At 36.6% G+C, this 24,922-nt stretch overlaps 1 protein-coding gene across 2 annotated transcripts in view; it reads left to right on the top strand.

Annotated features, from left to right (window-relative positions):
* SNTG1 (syntrophin gamma 1) overlaps nucleotides 1-24,922 on the top strand; it is a 333,984-nt gene that overhangs the window by 151,646 nt on the left and 157,416 nt on the right. For both annotated transcript variants that reach the window (XM_060198528.1, XM_060198531.1), the window contains one exon: nucleotides 14,308-14,437. In XM_060198528.1, coding sequence (XP_060054511.1) covers nucleotides 14,308-14,437 — 130 coding nt within the window. The remainder of the gene's footprint in view (nucleotides 1-14,307; nucleotides 14,438-24,922) is intronic.

Here is a 24,922-nt window from a genome sequence, read left to right as displayed (position 1 = left end):
TATTGAACAAGCAGGAGAAAAGATTGTTCCTTTTAACTCAGTGAAAATCCATTGACCTATTCTTTTTTTGATGTTTATTTTGTTTTTTATTCCAAGCTGATTTTTCACAACTAGCTCACTGGCAACTTTGATTTACCTAATCTTCCTTGCTTAGATGTGTTTGTTCTTCAAATATTCCTTAAGGAAATTTTCTCTTTCTTTGACAACTACTGTGGTGTGAGCTTGCATAATTGATAGTGGTGGTTATAAATTATTGCATAGTCAATTAAGAAACAGACTTCTAAGTACTACCTATATATTTTTATAATTTTATTAGAGATTTAATAGTTTTTATAAGACTGTACAGTTATAGAGATAAAGTTTCACACCATACCCATCACCAAAGTTCTGTGCTCTCTCCCTTTTAAGAATCTATACTTTTTTTGTATCGATTTTCTTTCTCCTATTCATACAGGAAAATATATTTTGATTTTCTTCAACATCTCTGGTTATAGCCTATATCATTTTCCCATTGTACTTGAGTCCATAATCATGATTTTATTTTGTTGTTTACATTTTCAGTTATATGATGTCCATTTGGGATACTTTCATATCTCTACTTGGCAGAAATGCCCATTTTTAAATTTATTTTAGAAGACCTTGTAATTGATTTTTAAAATATCATTATGGCAGTGATGTTCATAAAATGTGACTAAAAATCTTGGACACTTGGCTATTAAAGGATGAAATTTAGAATCCTGATTGTCTTTTTATAGGGTAGTAATCTTTTGTTGATGTGATTATTATGTATGATAGATTCTCTGTTGATGCTATAAGCAAGAGTGGAATCTTAGCTCACATGACAAAAAATTAAGGGTCTAAGTTAGCTCTGTAGAATAAATAATGGTGAGAGTCAGACAACTACTTGATTTTTTTTTTGTTTACTCCATGCAAGTTGCTTTTTAAAAAAAATTTTAAAAAATGTTTTATTTAAGAAAGGATTAACAAAACCATAGGGTAGGAGGGGTACAATTCCATACAATTCCCACCACCCAATCTCCATAACCAACCCCCTCCCCTGATAGCTTTCCCATTCTCTATCCCTCTGGGAGCATGGACCCAGGGTCACTGAGGGTTGCAGAAGGTAGAAGGTCTGGCTTCTGTAATTGCTTCCCCGCTGAACATGGGCGTTGACTGGTCGGTCCATACTCCCAGTCTGCCTCTCTCTTTCCCTAGTAGGGTCGGTCTCTGGGGAAGCAGAGCTCCAGGACATATTGGTGGGGTCTACAGTCTAGGGAAGCCTGGCCGGCATCCTGATGACACCTGGAACCTGGTGACTGAAAAGAGAGTTAACTTTTGAAAAGTCCTTTTGTTATGGTTTGCTGGACAGTACCCAGTATCTTGTATATAGCTGTGCTATTGGTTGCTTCTGATCTACTTGGTCTAGGCTTTTGAGAGAGTCTGCATATCAATTACATAGCCTATATACTGAAAAGATTCAGTTTGTGTTTTGAAAAACTTCGAGACATACAATTAATTTTCCCTCTCTCGTATTAATTAACTAGTGATTTATATGACTACATTTTACTAGGAGTGTACATAAACACCATTCCCACCATCAAAAGAATGTGACCCATCCCTCCCACCCACTCCCACCCCCCACTGTCCCAGGAAGCTGCATGTCTACCCCTCAACACAGGGCTTTTACTTTGGTGCCCTACTTACAATTTGGTCAGGTCCTGCTTTTAGTTTCCCTTTCAGATCTTCTTCCTCAACTTCTGTTGATGAGTGGGATCATAACATACTCATCTTTAACTTTCTGACTTAGATCACTTAACATAATTCCTCTAGCTCTGTCCAAGGTGGGTCAGAGAAAGTGGGTTCATTGTTCTTGATGCATAGTATTCCATTGTGTATATATACCACAGCTTTCTCAGCCACTCATCTGTTGTTGGGCACCTGGGTTGCTTCCAGGTTTTAGCTAATATGAATTGTGCTGCTATGAACATAGGAGTACACACCTCTTTTTGGTTGGGTGCTATGGAGTCCTTGGGGTATAACCCCAAGAGAGGAATTACTAGATCATATGGAAGGTCCATGTCTAGCCTTCTGAGAGTTTTCCAGACTGTTCTCCACAGAGGTTGTACCAATTTATATTCCCACCAGCAATGTAAAAAGGGTTCCTCTGTCCCCACATCCTCTCCAGCATTTGTTGCTGCTGTCCTTTTTGATGTATGCCATTCTTACAGGAGTGAGGTGGTATCTTAGTGTTGTCTTAATTTGCATTTCTCTGACAATCAGTGACCTAGAGCAGTTTTTCATATGTTTGTTAGCCTTTTGGATCTCCTCTGTAGTGAATGTTTTGTTCATATCCTCTGCCCATTTTTGGATGGGGTCATTTGCTTTTTTGGTGCTAAGTTTGCTGAGCTCTTTATATATTTTGGTGATTATTTTCTTATCTGATGTCTGGCATGTGAAGATCTTCTCCCATTCTGTGAGGGGTCTCTTTGTTTGTTTAATAGTTTCTTCGGATGTGCAGAAGCTTTTCAATGTGATGTAGTTCCATTGGTTTGTTTCTGCTTTAGTCTTCCTTGCAGTTGGGATTGATTCAACAAAGATGTTTTGAGGTGTAGGTGGGAAAGTGTTTTACCATGTTTTCCTCTAAGTATTTGATTGTTTCTGGTCTGAGATCTAGGTCTTTGATCCATTTGGAGTTGATTTTTGTTTCTGGTGACATAAAGTGGTTCAATTTCATTCCTCTGCATGTTACAACCCAGTTTTCCAAGCACCATTTATTGAAGAGAGCCTCCTTTTTCTATTTAATACTTTGAGCCCCCTTATCAAAGATTCGATGTCTATAGGTGTGGGGATTTATTTCTGGGCTTTCAATTCTGTTCCACTGGTCTGTGTGCCTATTTTTTTCCCAGTACCATGCTTTTTTGATGATGATGGCTTTATAATATAGTTTAAGGTCTGGGAGTGTGATGGCTCAATTTCTGTTTCTTTTCCTTAAGACGGTTTTGGCAGTTCTAGGTGTTTTCATGTTCCAGATAAATGATTGTAGTGTTTGTTCTATTCTCTTAAAGAAGTTTGGTGGAACTTTGATGGGTACTGTGTTAAATTTGTATATGGCTCTGGGGAGAATATTCATTTTGGTGATATTTATTCTTCCAATCCATGAGCATGGGATATCTTTCCATTTCTTGGTATCAGTTTCTAGTTCCTTGAGTAGTGACTCATAGTTTTCAGTATATAAGTCTTTCACTTCTTTGGTCAACTTTATTCCTAGGTATTTGATTGATTTTGGTAATTGGATTTCTGTGGTGTCAATTGTGATATCTCCTCAATCATTGAAAATTCTATTAATTTGAGTCTTCTCTCTTTTTTGTTTGGTGAGTCTGGCTAGGGGTTTGTCAATTTTGTTTAATCTTTCAAAGAACCAACATTTGGCTTCATTGATATTTTGTATGGTTCTTTTATTTTCGATGTTGTTTATTTCTGCTCTAACTTTAGTGATTTCTGTCCTTCTGGTTGCTTTAGGGTTCCTTTGTTCCTCTTCCTCTAAGTTCTTGAGGTGTGCAGTAAGGTTGTTCATTTGAGCTTTATCTTGTTGTTTAATATGTGATTGTATGCTTATAAGTTTCCCTCTCAGTAATGCTTTAGCTGTGTCCCAAATATTTTGATAGGTTGTGTCTTCATTTTCATTTGTTTCCAGGAACATTTGAATTTCCTGCTTGAGTGAATCTCTGACCCAGTGGTTCTTAAGGAGTATGTTGTTTAGTTTCCAAATTCTGTGACTTTTAATAATTGTCTGTTTGTTGTTAAATGTTAATTTTACTCCACTATGGTCTGAGAAGATACTTGGGAAGATTTCAGTGTTCCTGAATTTATTGATGCTGTCTTTGTGGCCTAACATGTGGTCTATCCTTGAGTATGTGTTATGTGGATTTGAAAAGAAGGTGTATTCCAGTTTTTTGGGGTGAAGGACTCTGAAAATGTCTAAGAGGTCTAGTCTGTCAATCTCTTCAATCAATTCTCTTGTATCTTTGTTGGTTCTCTGCTTTGTTGATCTGTCTAAGTGTGAGAGTGGGGTATTGAAGTCTCCCACTATTACTGTATTACTATTGATGTATTTTTGGAATTTTTTCAGTAAGTACTTGACGTATTTAGATGGTCCTTCATTGGGTGCATAGATGTTAATGATTGTTAAGTCTTCTTGGCTGATTGATCCTCTAATCATTATGTAATGTCCTTGCCTATCTTTTATTATTTTATTTAATTTAAAATCTATCATGTCTGAGATGAGAATGGCTGTTCTTGCCCTTTTTTGTGGTCCGTTAGCCTGTATGATAGTTTTCCATCCTTTCACTTGAAGTCTGTGTTTATCTTGTTGTGACAGATGGGATTCTTGCAAGCAGCATATGGTTGGGTTATGTTTTCTGATCCATCCCCCCACCCTGTGCCTTTTGATGTGTGAGTTTAATCCATTTACATTTATTGATATTATGGATTTAATGTATTGTAGTGCCATTGTTCTAAAAAAATTTGTTTGCTCTGATATATTGCAAGTATTATAGTGATGTTCTTGTTTATAAGAGGTCTTTTAGAACCTCTTTCAGGGCCAGTTTGTTGATGGTTGCCTCCTTTAACTGTTGTTTGTCTAAGAAGGTTTTGATCCCTCCATTTAGTTTGAATGAAAGTCTAGCAGGATATATTATCCTTGGTTGAAACCCTTTTTCATTCAGGGCTCGATAGATATCTGCCATTCTCTTCTGGCTTTTAGAGTTTGAGTGGAGAAGTCTGCAGATAATCCTATGGGTTTTCCCTTGTATGTGACTTTTTGTTTCTCTCTTGCAACCTTTAGGATCCTTTCTTTATCCTTACTTCTTCTCATTGTGACTATGATGTGTCTTGGTGTCTTCAGGTCTGGGTTGATTCTTTTTGTTACTTTCTGGGCCTCTTGAATCTTGATGTCCTTTCTGTTATTCAGGTCTGGGAAGTTTTCTTCTATTATTTCTTCTAGAATGTTTGCTTCCCCTTCCTCTCTTTCTTCCTCTGGCAGGCCAATTATATGAATGTTACTTCTTTTGAGATCATCCCATATGTCTCTGTTGTTGTTTTCAGTGTCTTTAAATCACTTTTTAAGCTCTTTCACCTCTTTCTTTGTTTTCTCTAACTCATCCTCTGTCTGACTAAATCTGTTTTCTGCTTCTGTTAGTCTGCTTTCCCTTGCCTCAGCTTCTTTCTTCATTACAGCTATTTCAGCTTTTAGTTCTCTAATTGCCTCAAGATAATCAGTATTTTCCTTGGGGGTCTCAACTGTTGTTTCCCTAATACTGCCATTCCTTTCCTCCAATGTTGTTTTCATTTATGTGATTAATAAGTTTATTATTGCTTGCATACTTTTCTTATATATGGTTACTTCTGGCCTATTTGTAGTTTCTTCTGGGCTCTTGTCTTCATTCATTGTTTGTTAGCAATTTTGTTGTAGATGGTTCTGGGTTGAAGGCTTCTAGATCAATGTCTCTAAAATACATGGGAGATGATAAGCCAAGGAGAGTTACTGCCTTGACATTCCTCAGTTTCTTGGCCCCTATACAAATAGACCATCCTTTCAGCGGTCAAAGACTGCTTGTTCTTGCTGTTGATTATGTATCTAGTAATTGAAAATATCTCCATGGTAATTTCACGGATTTTTTACATTGATTTTGTAGCCTGACACCTTCCCATATTGCCTAATGATTTCCAGTAGCTTTCTACTGGATTCTTTAGGTCTTTCTGTGTATACTATCATATTGTCTGCAAATAGTGAGAATTTGAATTCTTCCCTTCCAATCTGTATTTATTGGATTTTTTTTTCTCTTGCATGATTGCTATGGCAAGAACTCCCAATACTATGTTGAAATTTAATGGTGATAATCAACAATCTTGTCTGTTCCCTGATCTGAGGGGCAATGATTTCAGTTTCTGTCCATTGAGTATGATGTTGGCTGTGTGTTTGCTGTATATGGACTCCACTATCTTGAGGAATTTCCAATCTATTCCCATTTTTGTAGTGTTTTGAGCATGAATGGGTTTTGTATTTTGTCAAAGGCTTTCTCTGCATTTATTGAGAGAATCATGTGGTTTTTGGTTTTGCTTTTATTGATGTAGTGAATGATGTTGATTGACTTACGTATGTTGAACCAGCCTTCCATTTCTGGGGTAAATCCCACTTGGTTGTGATTTATATTCTTTTTGATATACTGCTGTATCTCATTGTCCAGGATCTTATTTAATATTTTTGCATCTATGTTCGTCAGAGATATTGGTCTGTAGGTTTCCTTTCTTGTTGTGTCTCTATCTGCTTTTGGTATCATGGTGATGTTGGCTTCATAGAGTGTTCCTGTTTCTTCAATCTTTTGAAAGATCTTTAAAAGTATTGTATTAACTGTTTTCTGAAGCTTTTGTAGGATTCATTTGTTCAATTTTTCAAAGAACCAACAGTTGGCCTCGGTGATCTTTTGCATGGTTCTCTTATTTTCTTTGTTGTTTATTTCCACTCTAATAGTTTTTCATCCTTTCACTTTAAGTCTGTGTTTGCCTGTTGGGTCAGGTGGGATACAAGCAGCATATGGTTGGGTTGTGTTTTCTAATACATCTTCCAACTCTGTGCCTTTTAATGGGTGAGTTTAAGCCATTTAAATTTATTGATATTATGTATTTAAAGTATTGCAGTGCCATTATTCAACATTTTTTATTGCTCTGATAGATAGCAAGTATTATGGTGATGTTCTTATTTATAAGCGGTCTTTCAGAACCTCTTTCAAGGCAGGCTTTGTGATGGTGGCCTCCTTTAACTGTTGCCTGTCTGAGAAGGTTTTCATCCCTCCATCTAGTCTGAATGAAAGTCTAGCAGGATATATTATCCTTGGTTGAAACCCTTTTTCATTGAGAGTTCGGTAGATATCTTGCCATTTTATACTGGCATTTAGAGTTTGAGTGGAAAAGTCTGCTGATAGTCTTATGGGTTTTTCCCAGTATGTGACTTTTTGTTTTTACCTTTCGGCCTTTAGAATCCTTTCTTTATCCCTGCTTTTTGAAAGACACTCCTGAATAACGCACCAGGCAAAATGGAGGCCTTGATTGGTTAGGTATTCTGTCACTCAGAACACCAGCTCCCTTCAATATCTTTTGAATGACACCCATTTGAAATGCATCCCTGCTGATCCAGGAATCTTGCTAAAGAAATTCCTTCCACAGGAGTCCCACCAGGAGTAGCTGATGTGGGTATTGGGAACTAGCAAAACAGAAAACTCCCAGCCAATCTCCCTGTTTCCTTTGCTCCTTTTTGGCCTCTGTTTGCCAACCCAAATATGAATTATAGGACTCTTCTTTAGTTCTTGTTTGCCCACCCAGTGCACCCCTATCAGAATACTGACCCAGAATTCCTACATTCATCTGAAATTCCCAGTTTTGAAGCAGCCTCCTTGCAGAGTTCAGGCCATATGTTGTCTCTGAGTCACCATCTTGGCTCCCAATTTTAGTCTTTTAATTGAATTGTTTAATTGAATTACTTTTAATTTAAATGTTGATATATCTGAAATTATACCTACTATCTTAGTATCTATTTTCTATTCAGTGCTTAAATTTTAGGGATTTGTTATCAAACTTCTTACATTTAGATAGCTGAAGATTTGCATGCTGTTGTAAGGAATAGAAATGTCACAGAATAAATAATACAGATATTTCTCCTTAATTCATTTTTCCAGTTAGTAACATTTGTCTAAACCTTGGAAGAATTCTATCTTCAGGACATTCACAGTGATTAAATCTACCTCTTGTTTAGTTATCACATTGAAAGTGTGTCTAAGTACACATGTTGATATGTGTGTACAGTTTTAGAGTATGTTATCATATAGGCATGATTCTTTATCAACTATCATAGTGACAACAGAGAATGTTTTCATCACAAAAAGTCTTCTATTGGGATTCTATAACCATACTAGCAATCCTTTGCTAGCAACTTGTATGTAAATTCTAACAATTATGAATGTGTTCTTTTCCATTTTTTTTTTTTTATCATTTAAAAGCAGTGTAAGAGGAATCCTAACTAGATTGACTTTCCTTTTCTTTATTTTGCTTCCAGGGTTATTGCTGGTTATCAGTGACTGCACTATAAATCCATTGTTCCTGGAGGTCATTTTTTTCCTATTTTTGTTGCTCTTGTTGTTATTGTTGCCATTGCTGTTGTTGTTATTGTTGTTGGATAGGACAGAGAGAAATGGAGAGAGGAGGGGAAGACAGATAGGGGGAGAGAAAGATAGACACCTGCAGACCTGCTTCACTGCCTGTGAAGTGACTCCCCCAAAAGTGGGGAGCCGGAGGCTCGAACCAGCATCCTTATGGCAGTCCTTGCACTTTGCACCATGTGCACTTAACCTGCTGCACTACCACCCAATTCCCAGCCTTTTATCTATTGCTATGTTTGAGTATATTCTATATTATTTTAATTAAATATACATATTAATTCTTCAGGGTATTATTAAATAAAATTTTAAATGTACTCCTTTAATCTTCCTGTTTCTTTTTATTTCTGCATATTGGTTCTATTTTTCTGGGACTTCAAAAACATTTCTAATATTCCTACTATTGCTATTTTTAAAAATATGTTGTTTTTCTCTTAAAAATATGCAGATTAGCTAGGGAGATAAGTCAGTATTAGATCAAATGATTTGCATGTCTGAGATTCTTGAGGACCTAATTTTGAGTCCTAGCACTATCAATGTTAGAACTAAGCAGATTGAGCAGTGTTCTGATCTCTTTCTCTTTCATAACATAATTTAAAAAATTAAAAATATGCAAATACCCCAGCTACAGGGAGAAAGCTTTATAAGTGGTGAAGCAGTGCTGCCAGTGTCTCTCTTCCTCTTTATCTCCCCCTTCCCTCTAAATTTCTGACTGTCTCTATCCAATAGATAAGTAAAAATAATAAAAATAAAATTGCAAATATATGATGTAGAAATATTTAACTTCAAGTTGTAAAGAAAAAAAGCAAGTGTTTGAAGGAGCAAATACCTCTTTAACTTTTTATTTTTATGGTAACAGTAATTTTTATCAGTGATTATTAGTAAATACACTATGCTTAATGCATATTATAATAATAAGGGATCCTAAGATATTATTTAGAGTTTAATTCAAAGAAATTCATATTTAAGAGCTAACTGTTCACTTGGTAAACAAATATAAATGTATTATTTGTAAGTGTGAGACACTGAATTTGATTATTTTCCTGATGAAGTTCAAAGGTCAGTGATGGTGGAAACAGTGAAAAAACTGAAAAGTCCATAATGATCAAGTAAGGTTCTCAACAAAGGATAATACCTTCAGAAATATATATTTTAGGAGTTCTGTGAAGGATTTCATTGAGTGAAGGATAAAAGGAATGTATAGGTAGGAGGAAGAACTAAGATACTATCACAGAAACCATTGGAAATCAAGTTTTAAGGAGGGAGGCCAGCGGTGGCACCCAAGGTTAAGCACACTGTAAGGACCTGCACACGGATCCTGGTTCAAGCCCCTGGCTCCCCACCTGCAGGGGATTGCTTCACAAGTGGTGAAGCAGGGCTGTAGGTGTCTGTTTTTCTCTCTCCCTCTGTATCTTCATCTCCTCTTCCAGTTTCTCTCTGTCCTATCCAAAAATGAATGAATGAATAAATAAGTAAAATAAAATTTAAATGGCTGCAGGAACAGTGTATTTTTAGTGCAGGCACTGAGTCCCAGCAATAAACCTGGAGGCAAAAAAAAAAAAAAAAAAAGGTTTACGGAGAAGAAAGTAGTTGATTTATCTGTGACAGAAAACATGGAGAATACGCGATTTATTGGAGTGACCGTGAGAAGATAACTATTGAGGCAAATTGAATTGAAAACTAATTTGGGGTTAGGGACCAGATGTGGACTGGTACACCTAAAAGAGTTACATGTTATTATGTCTAGTACCTAGGTTGATGTCCTTGTTCTTCTCTGCAAGGATGAAGCTTCAGTAGTGGTGGAGTAATGCTGCAGTTATCTCCCTTTTTCTTCCCCTATTCTGTCTATCAGAAAAGAAAGAAGAAAAAGAAGAAAAAAAGGCCACTGGGAATAGTGGGGTTTCAATATAAGCACCAAACCTCAGCAATAACACAGGTGCCAAAAAAGAAAAAAGAAAAAGTGGTTTGCTATAAGGTGGGGTTTTTTTTTTTTTTTTTTTTTTTTGGTAAAAAGAGGTGCTCAGTAATGATATTATATTTGAAATATCTGCAGTTCTTCCTCTACATCTGTCTCCTTTACTTTCACAAAGAACACATTATTGAAGTCACTAAATATTTCTTTCCCACCCCAAAAAATTCTGCAACACCAGCAAATTGCCCTACAATTTAACTCTATTTTGGTACTATTTACCGAGAGATAGTATCAAGTCACGCAGGTTAAGGGTTCAGTCCCAGAAGGCTCATGGCAGATAGCAAATAATGGATTCCAATTTATCTACAATGTTTGCTCAGCTTAATAGATTTTGTTCAAATACTTTCAAAGAGAAACAGTATTGTCATCTTAGTGTAGTACTCTCTTTGCTATTCTGCTCTATCATTGCATGTCATTCTTTTTTTTTAAACTTTTTTATTATATTTATTTATTAGATAGAGACAGCCAGAAATCAAGAGGGACGGGGGGTGATAGATAGGGAGAGAGACAGAGAGACACCTGCAGCCCTGCTTCACCACTCATAAAGCTTTCCCCCTGCAGGTGGGGACCGGGGGCTCAAACTCTGGTCCTTGTGCATTGTAATACATGCGCTTAACCAGGTGCGCCACCACCCGACCCCTGCATGTCATTGTTTTGTTTTTGTAAGCCAGCAGGTTTACAATTACTATGGTTTATTATATACCAGTGATAATCAAGGCTTTCTTTAAAAAGCACTACATGTTTCACCTACTACAACAGTCATGCAAATTTTATGTCTATATTATACTATGTTAAAGAAGATAAGAAAATAAATTCTACATAGACTAGGAAAATTAAGACTTAATTTGAGGTAACCCTGGAGGCAAAAAAAAGTCTGAAATAAGTGACACAAAAAAGTTCTAGAATTAATTTACTTTATTAGGAAAGACACAGGATGAAAAATTAATATATGAGACCCAGGTTTGAACCTCTGGTCTACCTCCTGAGAATACTGTGGCACTAGGGGTAACTGGTGCTATGACAGCTCTCCTCTATATATTTTTCTATATGGAAAAGTCCTCCTGGAGTGGCAAGGCCCTAATGTTGACCTAAATAAATAAATAAAGTCCTGGGCTTTTCTAAATCTAATATATTACATCTGTACTTCTCCCTTCAAAGATAAAATAGAATTGCAACTATCCTTCTCAGTCTCCACAAAAGATGCACACAAAACCACTTTAGTATATTACTCAGAGAAAAATTATTCACAGAGCTTCAGTGATATGTAAAACCATTTGCATCCCATCAGTTACTTCAGAAACATTTGTTAAGGTTTATTTATTTATTTATTTTTAAATATTTATTTATTCCCTTTTGTTGCCTTTGTTGTTTTATTGTTATAGTTATTATTGTCGTTATTGATGTCGTTGTTAGATAGGACAGAGAGAAATCGAGAGAGGAGGAGAAGACAGAGACGGGGAGAGAAAGATAGACACCTGCAGACCTGCTACACTGCCTGTGAAGAAACTCCTCTGCAGGTGGGGAGCCAGGGGCTCCAACCGGGATCCTTGGGCTGGTCCTTGCACTTGTGCCACCTGTGCTTAACCCACTGTGCTACTACCTGACTCCCCTAAGGTTTTTTTTTTTTCACTTTAAGGGATTGAGACACAGTTTAGTGGACTAATTTGCCAATGTACTCATGTATTCAATGTTAGAGGAATAAATATAAACCAGATTATGTTCTTTATGATCAGTTTATATTGTATGAGTGGAGTATAAACAATGAAATTGCTCAAATGCTTCTTGTATATTCATGAAAGGATTTTATTCAAATTAAACTAAAAAGTCAAAGCATAATGTAAAATATTACATATTAATATATGCATCTTAAGTTTATACTTAATTTGTAAAAGATCAGCTCTTTAGATCATTCTATGTAGAAATATGCACATATATCACTGTAAATATTATATATTAAATGTAAATACAGTAAGTTAAATCAGTTCAAAATACTATACTGTCATGGTTCAGCTAAAGCAGAGAGTATAAATATATATAGGATGAAGGTGATGATAGATATGATTGATGATAGATTAAGCACCAGTTATGATCATTAGAAAGTAGAAAGAAAATATAATCACTATGCTCAAATTACATATTATTTTCCATAAATTATTTAGACTGAGTATTTTAACACTCTTGTAGTTGAATATCGATATCGAAGCTAAGTAAGATATATGAAGTTGTAATGTATATTCATGTTGTGAAAATTTTCTTTTTACATTATTTAGAGCCATAATTGTCCTTAAAGACATTTCATGTCATTTTTAAGAGAAAGTTAAAAAAAATGAACATATATATATTTTTTTTATCAGTTAAAAGTACTTAACCAGGACTATAGGAATAGAGCCAACAAAAAGGCTTATTTGGGATGGTCCCTGCTTTGACTTATGCATGGCCCAGCTTGAACTTTGCCCCTCCCCCACTGCAGTAGAGGAAAATTTGGCACAATATTGTCTTTTCTTCTCTCCCTGGCTCTTTTGTCCTATCTGAAAAATGCCAACTCAGAATAGTGAATACTTAATGGGAGGAGGGGAAGAATATGGGATTAGGACAAAGGCAAAAGGCCCTATGAGCTTGAGGTCCTGGGTCCCATATCTGGCATCACAGAAGAGAGCTACAAGCAGAAAACACGTGGAAGTACATGGAGAGTGGAAATTTGTTCTCTCCACTCTGTCCACCCCTCTCCCTTTCTCTCTTTGAAAATTAAAGAAAAATTGGGGAAGTTACTTAGAAATCGAACACATACTTGACTTCACCTTCAGAAAAGGAATAGAAGAGACAACCTTTTCTAAAAATATTTTTTTTTCTGAATGTCATTATCACTTTTTAAAATACTGTTTTTGGAGTACTACTTCATACCTCCTTAAGTGTTTCAGTCTCATGTATGGAGAATTCCTTAGAAGCAAAATTTTTTATATGCTGTACCCAGTTGTGAGATCTGGACTTATTTTTAGGAAAGGTCTTAAGAAGCAGAGTCATATATACATTCAAGGTGTGTGTGTGTGTGTGTGTTGGGCAGGGGGTGTCCTTTGGAGAAATGAATACCTAGTAACAAATCCCAGAAGAGACAGAAAAAGTCTTTATTTGTAGAAAAGCACATATGATTTACATAGAATTGTGAATATTAAACTACATAATTTTGATGCTTTATAATTGGCTGGAACATAAATACAGTATGTGTTTCCTAAAGTGTATTATATTGTACGGCAGAGTAACTTTCAGACAGGAGGCATTTGGCTAGCTTCCATTCATTCTGGAGTGTTTATCTATTCCTATTCATTAAGTTTATAGCTAAACATACAGGAAGTTGATGTGGGGAGGCGGGGGAAGTAAACTGTTAGTTCTATCGGGAGCTGCTTTAAATTTTGTAGCATTTTCGCTAATAATTTTAGATGGCATCATTTAGTGTTCTCTAGCAACAACAGCAAAAAATCCATATAAAATATAGCTATAGAGTGATTATTGTATTTTTTAATTTTCTTTTATTGTGATGCACAACACTTACACTTGAACTTAGAGTGAAATTTTTGACCTGGAGAGAAGAAATAAACCTCACTTTCTGAAACCTCTTTGAGAAGATGACTATTCCAAGATAGAAACTGACAAAGTCCTTCAGCTTGTGGCATAAAATGATATTTTACTTTGATATTCAATATTTATGTGTGTTGGTTTTTTGTGATATTTCCATTATAACTCAGAAAATGTTTTTTAAAATGTCAAAGTGATGGTATTATCCAGAAAAATATACCCCTATGTATAAATTCATGGCAATCTGGGAAAATAATATTTGAAAAGTCTTAGATATACTTTCACTTGCATAATGTATATTTTTCTTCTCAAAGCTTTTCCAAATGTTTCTGAACCTCAAGATATTTTCTAGTAATTCAAAATTATATAGTCTTTGAGTTGATCTTAAAAGTCTTCCACTTTAAAAGCAAACTTATAATAAAAAACAAACAGCAAAATATAAATTTGAAGCTATCTCATGTTCTTTAAAAGTAGAGCTTGTTCACCAGATGCTATTTCAAGTTGAAAATAAATGTAGGAGTTGATGTTTTGATCTGATTTGTTCTGACATATCTGCAGGCAGAATGCTTTTCAAGTCATTGCTGTGGATGGGGTTTGCAGTGGGATTATTCAGTGCCTCTCTGCTGAAGACTGTGCTGATTGGCTACAAGCAATAGCAACTAATATTTCCAACCTCACAAAGCACAATGTAAGTGATGATTCCAAGATCACATGACCATACTCTTGGTAAATTATTTCAATGCATATACATTTGCTTAAACTGCTTAGTGTTCCTCTGTCATGAAATGTATCTAACGGAAATTTTCCTGGAATTCTTCTTGAAAGAAACCCACTTTATTCTGAGAGATTTAGCCCAATTAATGAACTCAAGAATATTTTCATATGCAAATTCCATTCACACACCATAGTTATGTACATCAGCTAAAAAAATGAAATGCATATTTAGCATGACATCACTAAATATAAATACTATGTAGCTTAATGTATCATCTATAGGTAGTGTGACAAAAATAATAGTGAATTTTGAACAAGCATAATTGATTTTTTTTTTTTTTAGTGATCTTAGAATTGCAGTGAGAGGGGCTAGGTTGTTGGCTCACCTAATTGAGTTTGCATGTTATGTTATGAAAGGATCTGCTTTCAAGCCCTCAGTTCCCATCTGTAGTGGGAAGTATCACAAATGGTGAAGCAGTGCTGCAAGTCAAGTATCTCTCTTTCTTCTTCCCTATTTTTGCCTTCCCTAACAATTTCTCTCTGCCTTTCTCCTAAATAGATAAAATATATTAAAAAGAGAATTTAAACTAGAAGTTTGAAGGTATAGGAGGGATGTTGAAAGGAATTATAAGAACAACAGAAGGTGTAACCTAGACTGCCAGGCTGGTGTAGTGGCTCTGCCTGGGGACTCTGAGACAGAAGGTTTAACCTGCACAGTAGAGCCATTTTATAATATTAAGAATGACTTCTCTCCTTTTATTCCAACTTTTCTTGTCTTTCACCCTTGTCTTTTTTATTATTGTAACTATGTTATTTTCTACTTGCTGTACCTGGGACTGCATGTGTGCATTACCAGTATTAAGCACTGCAACTTCCTGGACAGTTGTCTTATTCTTTATTTTATAGAATGGAAGAGTAAGAGATAATTAGGGATAGACAAAGAGAAGGAAGAAGAGACACCAGTGTACTGTTCCACTGTCCACAGTGTTCCTGAATTGTTACCTCTGGTGCATATATATTGTGCCAAGTGAGATTTGAAACTAAGGCCCTGCACATCATAAATCTTGCATTTTATCTGATGAACTACCTCCTAGTTCCTCCTTATTACTGCTGTGCAATATGCCACAATAAATTGTTCTCCTCCTTTTTTTTCTACCAGTTATTGCTTGACCTCATGGCTACATATGAATCCACTGTTTTGCATCTTTTACATCTCCTTTTCTTTCTTTCTTTCTCAGTTAGAGAAACATAGAAATTGAGAAAGAAAGGGAAGATAATGAGGAAGAGAGAACAATGCCTGAAGCATCACTCATGAATCTAACCCCTACAGCTGGGTAGTGGGGGCTTGAACCCAAGTCCCCGTGCATGGCAATGTATGTGCTCACCCAGGTACACCACTCCCCCCCACACTTCTAAGGGAGGTGTAGTCTGAAAGATGCAAAACCATAAACTTAATTTAAACAGTGATGTATATCAATAATTAATCTTAAGTAAAGGTTATTCTATCTTAAAGATTGCTAGATATAATCTACATGTTCAATATTCTTGATTCACAATTATTCTAAGGCAGCTGGAAAAATTCAGAAATCAAGCAGGTATATGTCACTCTTTCAGAAACCCATGGGCACATTAAGCTGTCCTCACACAGATGATTCTCTGGACACAAGTGCTAATTGCACAGATTTTGCTTTAAAATCTCAGAAGATTGTGGCAAAATTTTCTTCCTTAAAAATGGAAGGATGTAGCTAGGGAGATAGTTTAACATGGAACAGGAGTTTAACATGTAGGAACATAGGATTTGCAAGCCTGAGACCCCAGAAATCTCAGAACTTAGAATGATAAATCAGAGCAGTAGAGCAAGGCAGTTATCTCTTCCTCTCCCTCTCCCTCTCCCTCTCCCTCTCCCTCTCCCTCTCCCTCTCCCTCTCCCTCTCCCTCTCCCTCTCCCTCTCCCTCTCTCTCTCCCTCTCTCTCTCTCTCTCTCTCTCCCTCTCCCCTTTTCTAAGAGGACAAAGCCAAAGATGGACCCACAAGGTACAATGTATGCCTTGCTGTTTATAAGGTCCATGATGGATTTTCCTATATTAAAAAGGAGCCTACAAAGTGTGACCTTAGTTCTGAAATATAAATAAAAAAGAAAAGGCAAGAAGAGGAGAGGAGACAAGAGTAGAAGAGAGAAGACAGGGGAGGGGAGGGGAGGGGAGAGGAGAGGAGACAAGAGTACAAGAGAAAGGACAGTGGAGGGGAAGGGAGGGGAGAGGAGAGGAAGAGAGAGGAAGGGAGAAGAGAGGAGAGGAGAGGAGAGGAGAGGAGAGGAGAGGAGAGGAGAGGAGAGGAGAGGAGAGGAGAGGAGAGGAGAGGAGAGGAGAGGAGAGGAGAGGAGAGGAGAGGAGAGGAGAGGAGAGGAGAGCAGGGCAGCTTATTCCCAGTTTATGCACACTACAAGCAATCATAATAAATAGCCATAGGCATTTTTCCTGTGTGTTGGGAGTGGAATTAGTATGTATATTTTCAACTTTCCTTGACAAAGTAGAACTATTTCCAAATAACTGAAATTTTACCTTGATAAGCTGACTAGCTAACTTTTCGCTGTTTATAGAACATCTAAACTGTTGATATCATATTTTTATTTAAATTTTTTTACTATTTAGCATATGTCCTACTATGTCTCATTGTAGTGCTAATTAAAGCAGTTGGATTGTTCTCACAGTTCCTCAACAGGTACAAAAAAACTAAGTTTTACAGAGAGCCTCTACCTTGAACAAACATTTCTCTGTTAATATGGTGCTATCATCATATTAGAGGACATGAGGTTTCAGATTGACAAACAAATTAAAAGCAAAAAATGTAGAATGGAGTGCTAGCACCATGGCTCTATTTCCCATCCCCATGCCCTTTATAGGAATATTCACAATTTAAGAGGGGAAATAACTGACAAAAGTATTGATGCTTCTTCATTAAATTATGCTGATATTTTTTAAGAAAAATAAGTTTAAAATAACAGAATGTAGGGGCAGCCAGTGGTGTACTTGTTTGAGGCACACATTACCATCAACAAAGACCCAGGTTCGAGCCCTCTAGTTATAGTGGGACTATAATAACAATTATCTAGTTCTTTCAAATCTTTGATACTCTTCTTTTTTATTATATTTATTCATTCATGTAGTTATTGGATAGAGACAGAAATAAACCAAGAGGTAAAAAAAGACAGTCATAGAGATACTAGCATCACTGCTTCACAGCTTGTGAGGCTTTTTCCCCTGCAGGTGAGGACTGGGAGTTTAAATCTGTGTCCTTGCACACTATAACAGGTACACTCAACTGGGTGCACCATTGCCCAGCCATTTTTATTTTATTTATTATTTTTTACTTTGTTATTAGTGATTTAATATGATTGACAACACTGTGGGATCAGAGGGGTACAATTCCATATAGTCAGTCCCCACCACCAGAGTGCCATATCCCATCCCCTCCATTGGAAGCTTTCCTATTCTTTATCCCTCTGGGAGTGTGGAGTAAAATTCTTTATATATATATTTGCCTTTTCTTGCCCTTATTTTTTAATTGTTGTTGTAGTTATTATTGCTGTTGTTATTGATATTGTCATTATTGGATAGGACAGAGACAAGTGGAGAGAGGCAGAGAAGACAGAGAGAGAGAGAGAGAAAGATAGACACCTGCAGACCTGCTTCACCGCCTGTGAAGCGACTCCACTGACTCTCCTGCAGGTGGGGAGCCAGGGGCTCGAACCGGAATCCTTAACGCTGGTCCTTGCGCTTGGCGCCACGTGCACTTAACCTGTGCTACTGCCCGACTCCCTGGAGTAAAATTCTTTATGGGGTGCAGAAGGTGGAAGGCCTGGCTTCTGTAATTGCTTTTCCACTGGACATTGTCCAGCCCCTCTTTAATTATCTTCTAATTGCTTGTCTTCATGATCTTGTAATCAGTTCTCACTCATGCATGCTAATGATAACAATATCTTCTCATTAATAAGATGCTTCATAAATGTTGAAAAATTATTAGACACAGTAATAAGATAACAAATTGACTTCAGTGAGGGTTCAATGACTTCATTGATTATTAAATTACTATGGGTTATTAGTGTGAAGAAATAAAACTAGGTAAAATTTTTGTTTAATGTCATTATATGTTCATTCTTGTTAACATAATACTTTTGTTATATAAGGAAACTAGAAGCAGTACTCTAAGAGACAATGTAGAACCAATGTTATAATTAAAATTAGTTTTTTTATTACTTTCAAGGTGTATCTGTATTTATTTTATTAATTTTATTATCTTTATTTATTTTTTGGATTGAGATAGTCAGAAATTGAGAGGTAACAGGAAGACAGAGAGGAAAAGAGACCTAGAGACACCTACAGGCCTGCTTCACCACTTGCAAAGCTTTCCCCTTGCAGGTGGGGACTGGGGGCTTGAACCTGGGCCCTTGCGTATTGTAATATGTGTGCTCAACCAGGTGCACCATTACCTGGCCCCAGGTGTATCTATATTTTTCAGAGAAATAGCTCATTGTTAAGATGCCTGCACTACAGTGCTTGTGACACAGATTCAAGTACTGATACCACCTGTATGTGTTATCACAATGAGGGAAGCTCTAGTGCTGTGATTTCTGTGGATGTGAAAACATTGCCAAAAGAAGTAAAAATATGCATGTGTGAGGTTCTAAATCTATACATCATACCACAAAATATCTTATTTTTCCAAACAGAGAACAATTATAGATATTTGACATGGAATTTTTGTTTTTCTTTGGGTGACATGGTAATGGCAAGCAGGGATATATACAATATATTTGTTCCAGGTAAGCTATAAAGAAGATTAAAAAAAAAGGGGGGCCCGGTGGTAGCTCAGTGGGTTAAGCATATGTGATGCATAGCAGAAGGACCAGCATAAGGTTCCATGTTTGAGCTCCTGGTTCCCCACCTTCAAGGGGGCCATTTCACAAGCGGTGAAACAGATATGCAGGTGTCTATCTTTCTCCCTCCCACCTCTGTCTTCCCCTCCTCTCTGGGTTTCTCTCTGTCCTATCCAACAATGACAACAATAATAACAACAATAATTATAAACAACAAGGGAAACAAAAGGGAAAAAAATAGCCTCCAGGAGAAGTGGATTCGAGTCCTAATGATAACCCTGGAGGCAGAGAAAAAAAGATAAAAAATTGCTTTGCTTTAGATATTGAGTTTTGTCTTATCTTCCGTTGCCATTGATAATATCAGTTGCATTATCAAGTTTTATTCTGCATCATTTAGGATGAGCCTGAAATGCTCTCTTCACATGTGAAATTGAAGTATTCTCTTTTTTTATACCCCTGAGAGGTTTCTACTATGCCCTCTTGTTCCCTGGGAGTTGCTGTACTTGGTCTATCCAGAAAATCTAAATTCCTCAATCCTAGCCTTCTGTACTAAGGGATATTTCCTCATAACTGGGTCTTTATTCAAGTTAACAGAGGAGAGACACAGAGAGAGAGAGAGAAACTATGAAAATTGTTGCTATAACTGGGATCTATTTTCTCAGTTCCTTAATGCCAGAGATCAGGTCTTTTGTCAGATTTCTAGGAGACCATGTTGTCTCTGCCTGTGTAGGTAAAAACAGCTGGTTGGCAGGCTGAATTCTTAAGAAGAGATAGAAATCTAAAAAGTGAAGAGATCTAAGTATCCTTTTCAGAAGCCAAAACTCATAAGCATTCCTCTACCTTCCCCTGGCCTCTGGTCAGAAAGATAAGCTAGTCTGGTTTTGCCCTTGATGATCTAATTTCTTTTGAACTCTTGTCAACTCTGAGAGATAAAGGAAGCAAAAGAAAAGAGGAAATTCCCTGTAATTCTATAAGTCATTATTCAAATTTTATTCTCCTTGTAAAGTTCTTGTCATTATTTAATTTATTTTCCAGAAGTTGCCATTTGTGTTCCCAGTACATTTAGCTGTGATCAGCAGAATAAAAATACTTCAACGGGTTCATTTTTTTTCTCGGTCAAAATCAACCTGATAGCTACTTTTAATAGCAATGAATATAAGAAAAATGCAACAAAATGATATTTTCAGTGCACCAAAGGAAAATAATTGGTAACCTGTCCTAAAATAATCCTTTCAAACAAATTTGAAGTGATTCAAGTAAAACTAGGTCATTGTCAGTAAAATGAAATGATAAATAAAAAATAAAAAATTCAACAAAAGCTTAAGCACAATGAAGAAATTATAAACCTATTCCAATTTAAGAAAATTCTATACTCTTCCTGACAACTACATCATCAAGGAAAGTTTAATAAACTGTCATGGCCGAGAGTACCACCACCTGGCCCCTTCCTTAATGAATAAGAGCAAAATGGGTGAATAGTTGGGTCAAAATATTTTATGCAGAGGTGATAAATATACTTTCACAAGAGAAAAGAAAATAAATAGACTTAATAATAACAATAAATCCAATTTTATAGAGATTGCTCATCATCATGGGTCACGTGAAATGGGTTTATATTGATTTGAGAGTTTTTCATAAATCTCAAATTATTTTTAAGAACAGATAATTAATTTGATATAGTTTTCCTATATATATTAATGCTATCATCATAAATCAATTTTGATTTATGTGATGCTATATCAATATAATCAGAGAATGTTTACTCTGTACCCTTTTGCCAAATTAAATGAAAGTTTAAATGCTTCAGGAAATGCACATTTTTCAAATTGTTGATCTTGAACTTTTCCAAATAGGGCTGGTCTAAATATATGCATAATATTACTAGAAAATTCAAAATTACTAAACTAGTAAGCATACTAGAGATAGATAGAATGGTGATACTACTAAGCATTTAAAAATCATTAAGGAAGGGGCCAGGTGGTGGTGCACCTGGGTGAGTGCACAAGTTTCAATGTGCAAGAACCCAGGCTCAAGCCCCTGGTTCCCACCTTCAAGAGGAGAGCCTCATGAGTGGTGAAACAGAGCTGCAAGTTTCTCTGTCTCTCTCCCTTTCTCTCATTCCCTTTCCTCTCAATTTCTGGCTGTCTCTATCCAATAAATAATTATAGTTTTTAAAAAATTAAAAATCATTAAGGAGAGGATAGAATTGGGAAATCACCAAGACCAACTCCTCAAATCTCACCAATTTAATCTCACCAAAGTCCAAGAATTATATGTCCAGAATACGTGTGTGTGTGTGTGTAAAGGGGACACATGTTTATTGAAGATTTAACAGAAAAGACTAGAATTTATGTGTTTTGTTGTTGTAGTTATTGATGTCGTTGTTGGATAGGATAGAGAGAAATGGAGAGAGGAGGGGAAGACAGAAAGGGAGAGGGAAGGATAAACACCTCCAGACCTGCTTCACTGCTTGTAAAGCGACTCCCCTGCAGGTGGGGAGCCGGGAGCTCTAACCAGGATCCTTACGCCAGGTCCTTGCGCTTTGTGCCACCTGAGCTTAACCCTCTGCGCTACTGCCTGACTCCCCAGTAATAAAAATATGTAACCCTAAACTAGAATGGGTAACCAACCAACAAGGTCTGTGGTATTGGTGAAGTGATACTATTCCCTTAGGATATTATCCTACCCTTCCTCACACACACACATAAATATTCACATATGTTTTTAAAGGAGTTGTTCTACTCACTTTCCTAATTTTTATACACACCAAAAAAGAGAAAAATATATAGTTTGGAATTGTATGTATAACCTATGAATATCTGCTGTACTCGGTGGTAAATACAAATTCTAACAAAAAACATTTAAAAAAAAATGTCAGTTATAGGGATTCGGGTTAAGCACAGGTGATGGCAAAGCTCAAGGAAGACCATAAGGATCCTGGTTTAAACCCCCGGCTCCCCACCTGCAAGGGAGTTGATTCACAAGCGGTGAAGCAGGTATGCAGGTGTCTATCTTTCTCTCCCGCAGGTGTCTTTCTCTCCCCCTCACTGTCTTCCCCTCCTCTCTCTATTTCTCTGTCCTGTCCAATAATGACGACAACAATAATAACTACAACAATAAAACAAGAAGGGCAACAAAAGGGAATAAATAAATAAATAAGTAAATGTCAGTTATGGAAGCTGAAAGAACCACTTCTATTATGTCTGCCACATTAAAACATTTGAAAAGTAAACTTGTAAGTGAATTGAAAGTCATGACAAAATAAAGCCAAGCTGAAATAATATTTATGAAAAGGTAACTAAAGATTGTGATCAGAGGTTGCAGAGTGTGGTTTTGACAAGTATGGGTGTCACTTCAGTTGACATTTCTCCTTTTTATAGCTGATGCCTTAGATGTGCTTTTTAGTGCTAGCTAGAGAACTGTTTTCCTCATTGTTCTCATACACCAAAATATGAATGCCAGACATGCAAGTATAAACTTAAAATTGGGTTACAGAGAGTGATATCAGCAACAAAAATGTGGGTGATTTAAATCAGAAGAAAGACAAGGTAAGACATCTGCTCTGATATCCCTTGTACAATGCAAGCATCATCAAATGGGGTCATTTTACTGAACACATTCTGTACACTACCTTTGATCCAGCTAGCTCTGCCTGCTTACTCTCATCCTCTTTATTTGTTAGGTTTCATCTTTTTAGCTTTTCTTATGGAAAAAATATCCATAGTGTTTAGCTACAACAGTCTCGAAACAGGAATTCAGTGTGTGCCTTAAAGCAATGTGCCCATTCTTTAGCTCACATGTGGTGCTTGAGCCTGGACTTCAGTAATACTGATTCATTTCCATAAAGGCTAGAGCTTATCTCACTCTACCCTTCCAGCTTCTTCCAGAGCAATGGCAAGTCAATAGAAATGTGGCCAGTGTCAGTGGGTGTGTGTGTGTGTAGGAGAGTGCATAAATAGTTCAATGCAAGACAATAAGAAAAAGCAAATAGACAACAAGTAACTTACTTTTCCTCAATGGGTGAATGATCTGGAAGTGCAGGGATTATATAAAATTCTGTAAGTGCGTCTCATCATACTGAACAATTTGGAGTGTTTTATTGAGAGAGTCTGGTAGGGAGCGACTCGGATTGTTCATCTGTGTTTGTTTACTCCTGCCTTGCCTTGATTCCCCTTACCTGGCACCTTTGTTTACTTGGGGTTGAACATTCTCCTCAATAGAAATTTCACCTATGTTTTTTTCATAAGGTTAGTTTTTTCTTTTTTATTTTTCTATTATTTATTTACTTATTGGATAGAAAGTCAGAAATCAAGAGGGAAGGGAGAGATAGACAGGGAATGAGACAGAGAGATAACCTGTGGCACTTCCACTTGCAAAGCTTCTCCCCTGCAAGTGGGGACCAGGATCTCGAACCTGGGTCTTTTTGGGTCCTTGTGCATTGTAATATATGTGCTCAACCAGATATGACAGCATCGGGCCCGATAAGGCTATTTTTTTTCTGGGGGGGTAAGGAAAGATATTTCCACTTTTAAATTTTGTTATGGCAATGTACAGTGCATAGACATTCATCTAGGAGTAGACTGACTTTGGAATAGAAGATGTAAATGAGGGGCCAGGTGGTGGAGTGCCTGGTTAAGTGCACACTGTACAGTGCAGAAAGACCCAGGTTCCAGCCCCAGGTCCCCACCTGCAGGGGGAAAGCTTCACAAGTGATGAAGCAGGGCTGTAGGTGTTCCTCTCTGTCTCTCCCTCTATATCTCCCCTCTCCCTTCTCAATTTCTCTATTTCTCTGTCTGTCTAGTAATAAGTAAAATAAATAAATTAGAAAGGAAAAATAAGATATAAATGAATGTTAGTTAATAGGAATATGGAGGATGTTTAGGGAATTAAACAATAAGCATTCTGAGTTTACAGCTCCTCAGTGAAATACACCTTAGAATGTTCCTCACTCCAAAATGGAGTCTAAAAATGAAGAACACTGGACTAGGGATATAATTGTGGTTAAAAATATCTCTTAGTTATCCTGTCTGAATTCTTCTGTATAAATACTGTGAATTGGGGTTGGAGGGCTAGCTCACTGGGTAGAATGCTTGCATTGCCATGCAAGGTTCAAATCCTTAGCATCATATGGGAACGACTCTGACAATGGAGGGAGCTTTACATGCTGTGGTATTTCTCCCTCTCTGCTTTTCTATATGAATGAGAAAGAATGTGATACAGAAAACAGAACCAGGCATGAACAAAGCTTGTTTTCTTCCAGGGAAATAAACACTGCTTTTATCTTCTTTAGGAATCCCAACTAATGCTTTAATAATAGCAATGCACATTTCTTTATGACTAATATTGACAGATTGAAAATAATTGGATTTTATTGTTGGACTTTTTTTTTATATTCCAGAACATCATGATGACCACTTTGTACCAATATAGCTACCCATACAACCCACTTTTCCTCCATTTTGTTCTTTAGAGTTTTATGTTACCAGTAGTAGTAATTATTCAAAAGATTTATAATGACTTGTCGCAAGCTACTTTACCAATTTTATCAGGTGATTCCTGAGTTTAGATATCCTATCTCTTTTC

The sequence above is a fragment of the Erinaceus europaeus genome, chromosome 1 (genome assembly GCF_950295315.1).
Source record: "Erinaceus europaeus chromosome 1, mEriEur2.1, whole genome shotgun sequence".
In the NCBI taxonomy this organism is placed as follows: domain Eukaryota; kingdom Metazoa; phylum Chordata; class Mammalia; order Eulipotyphla; family Erinaceidae; genus Erinaceus; species Erinaceus europaeus.
Note: the sequence above shows the minus strand (reverse complement) of the source record. Positions and strands in the feature narration are given on the sequence as shown.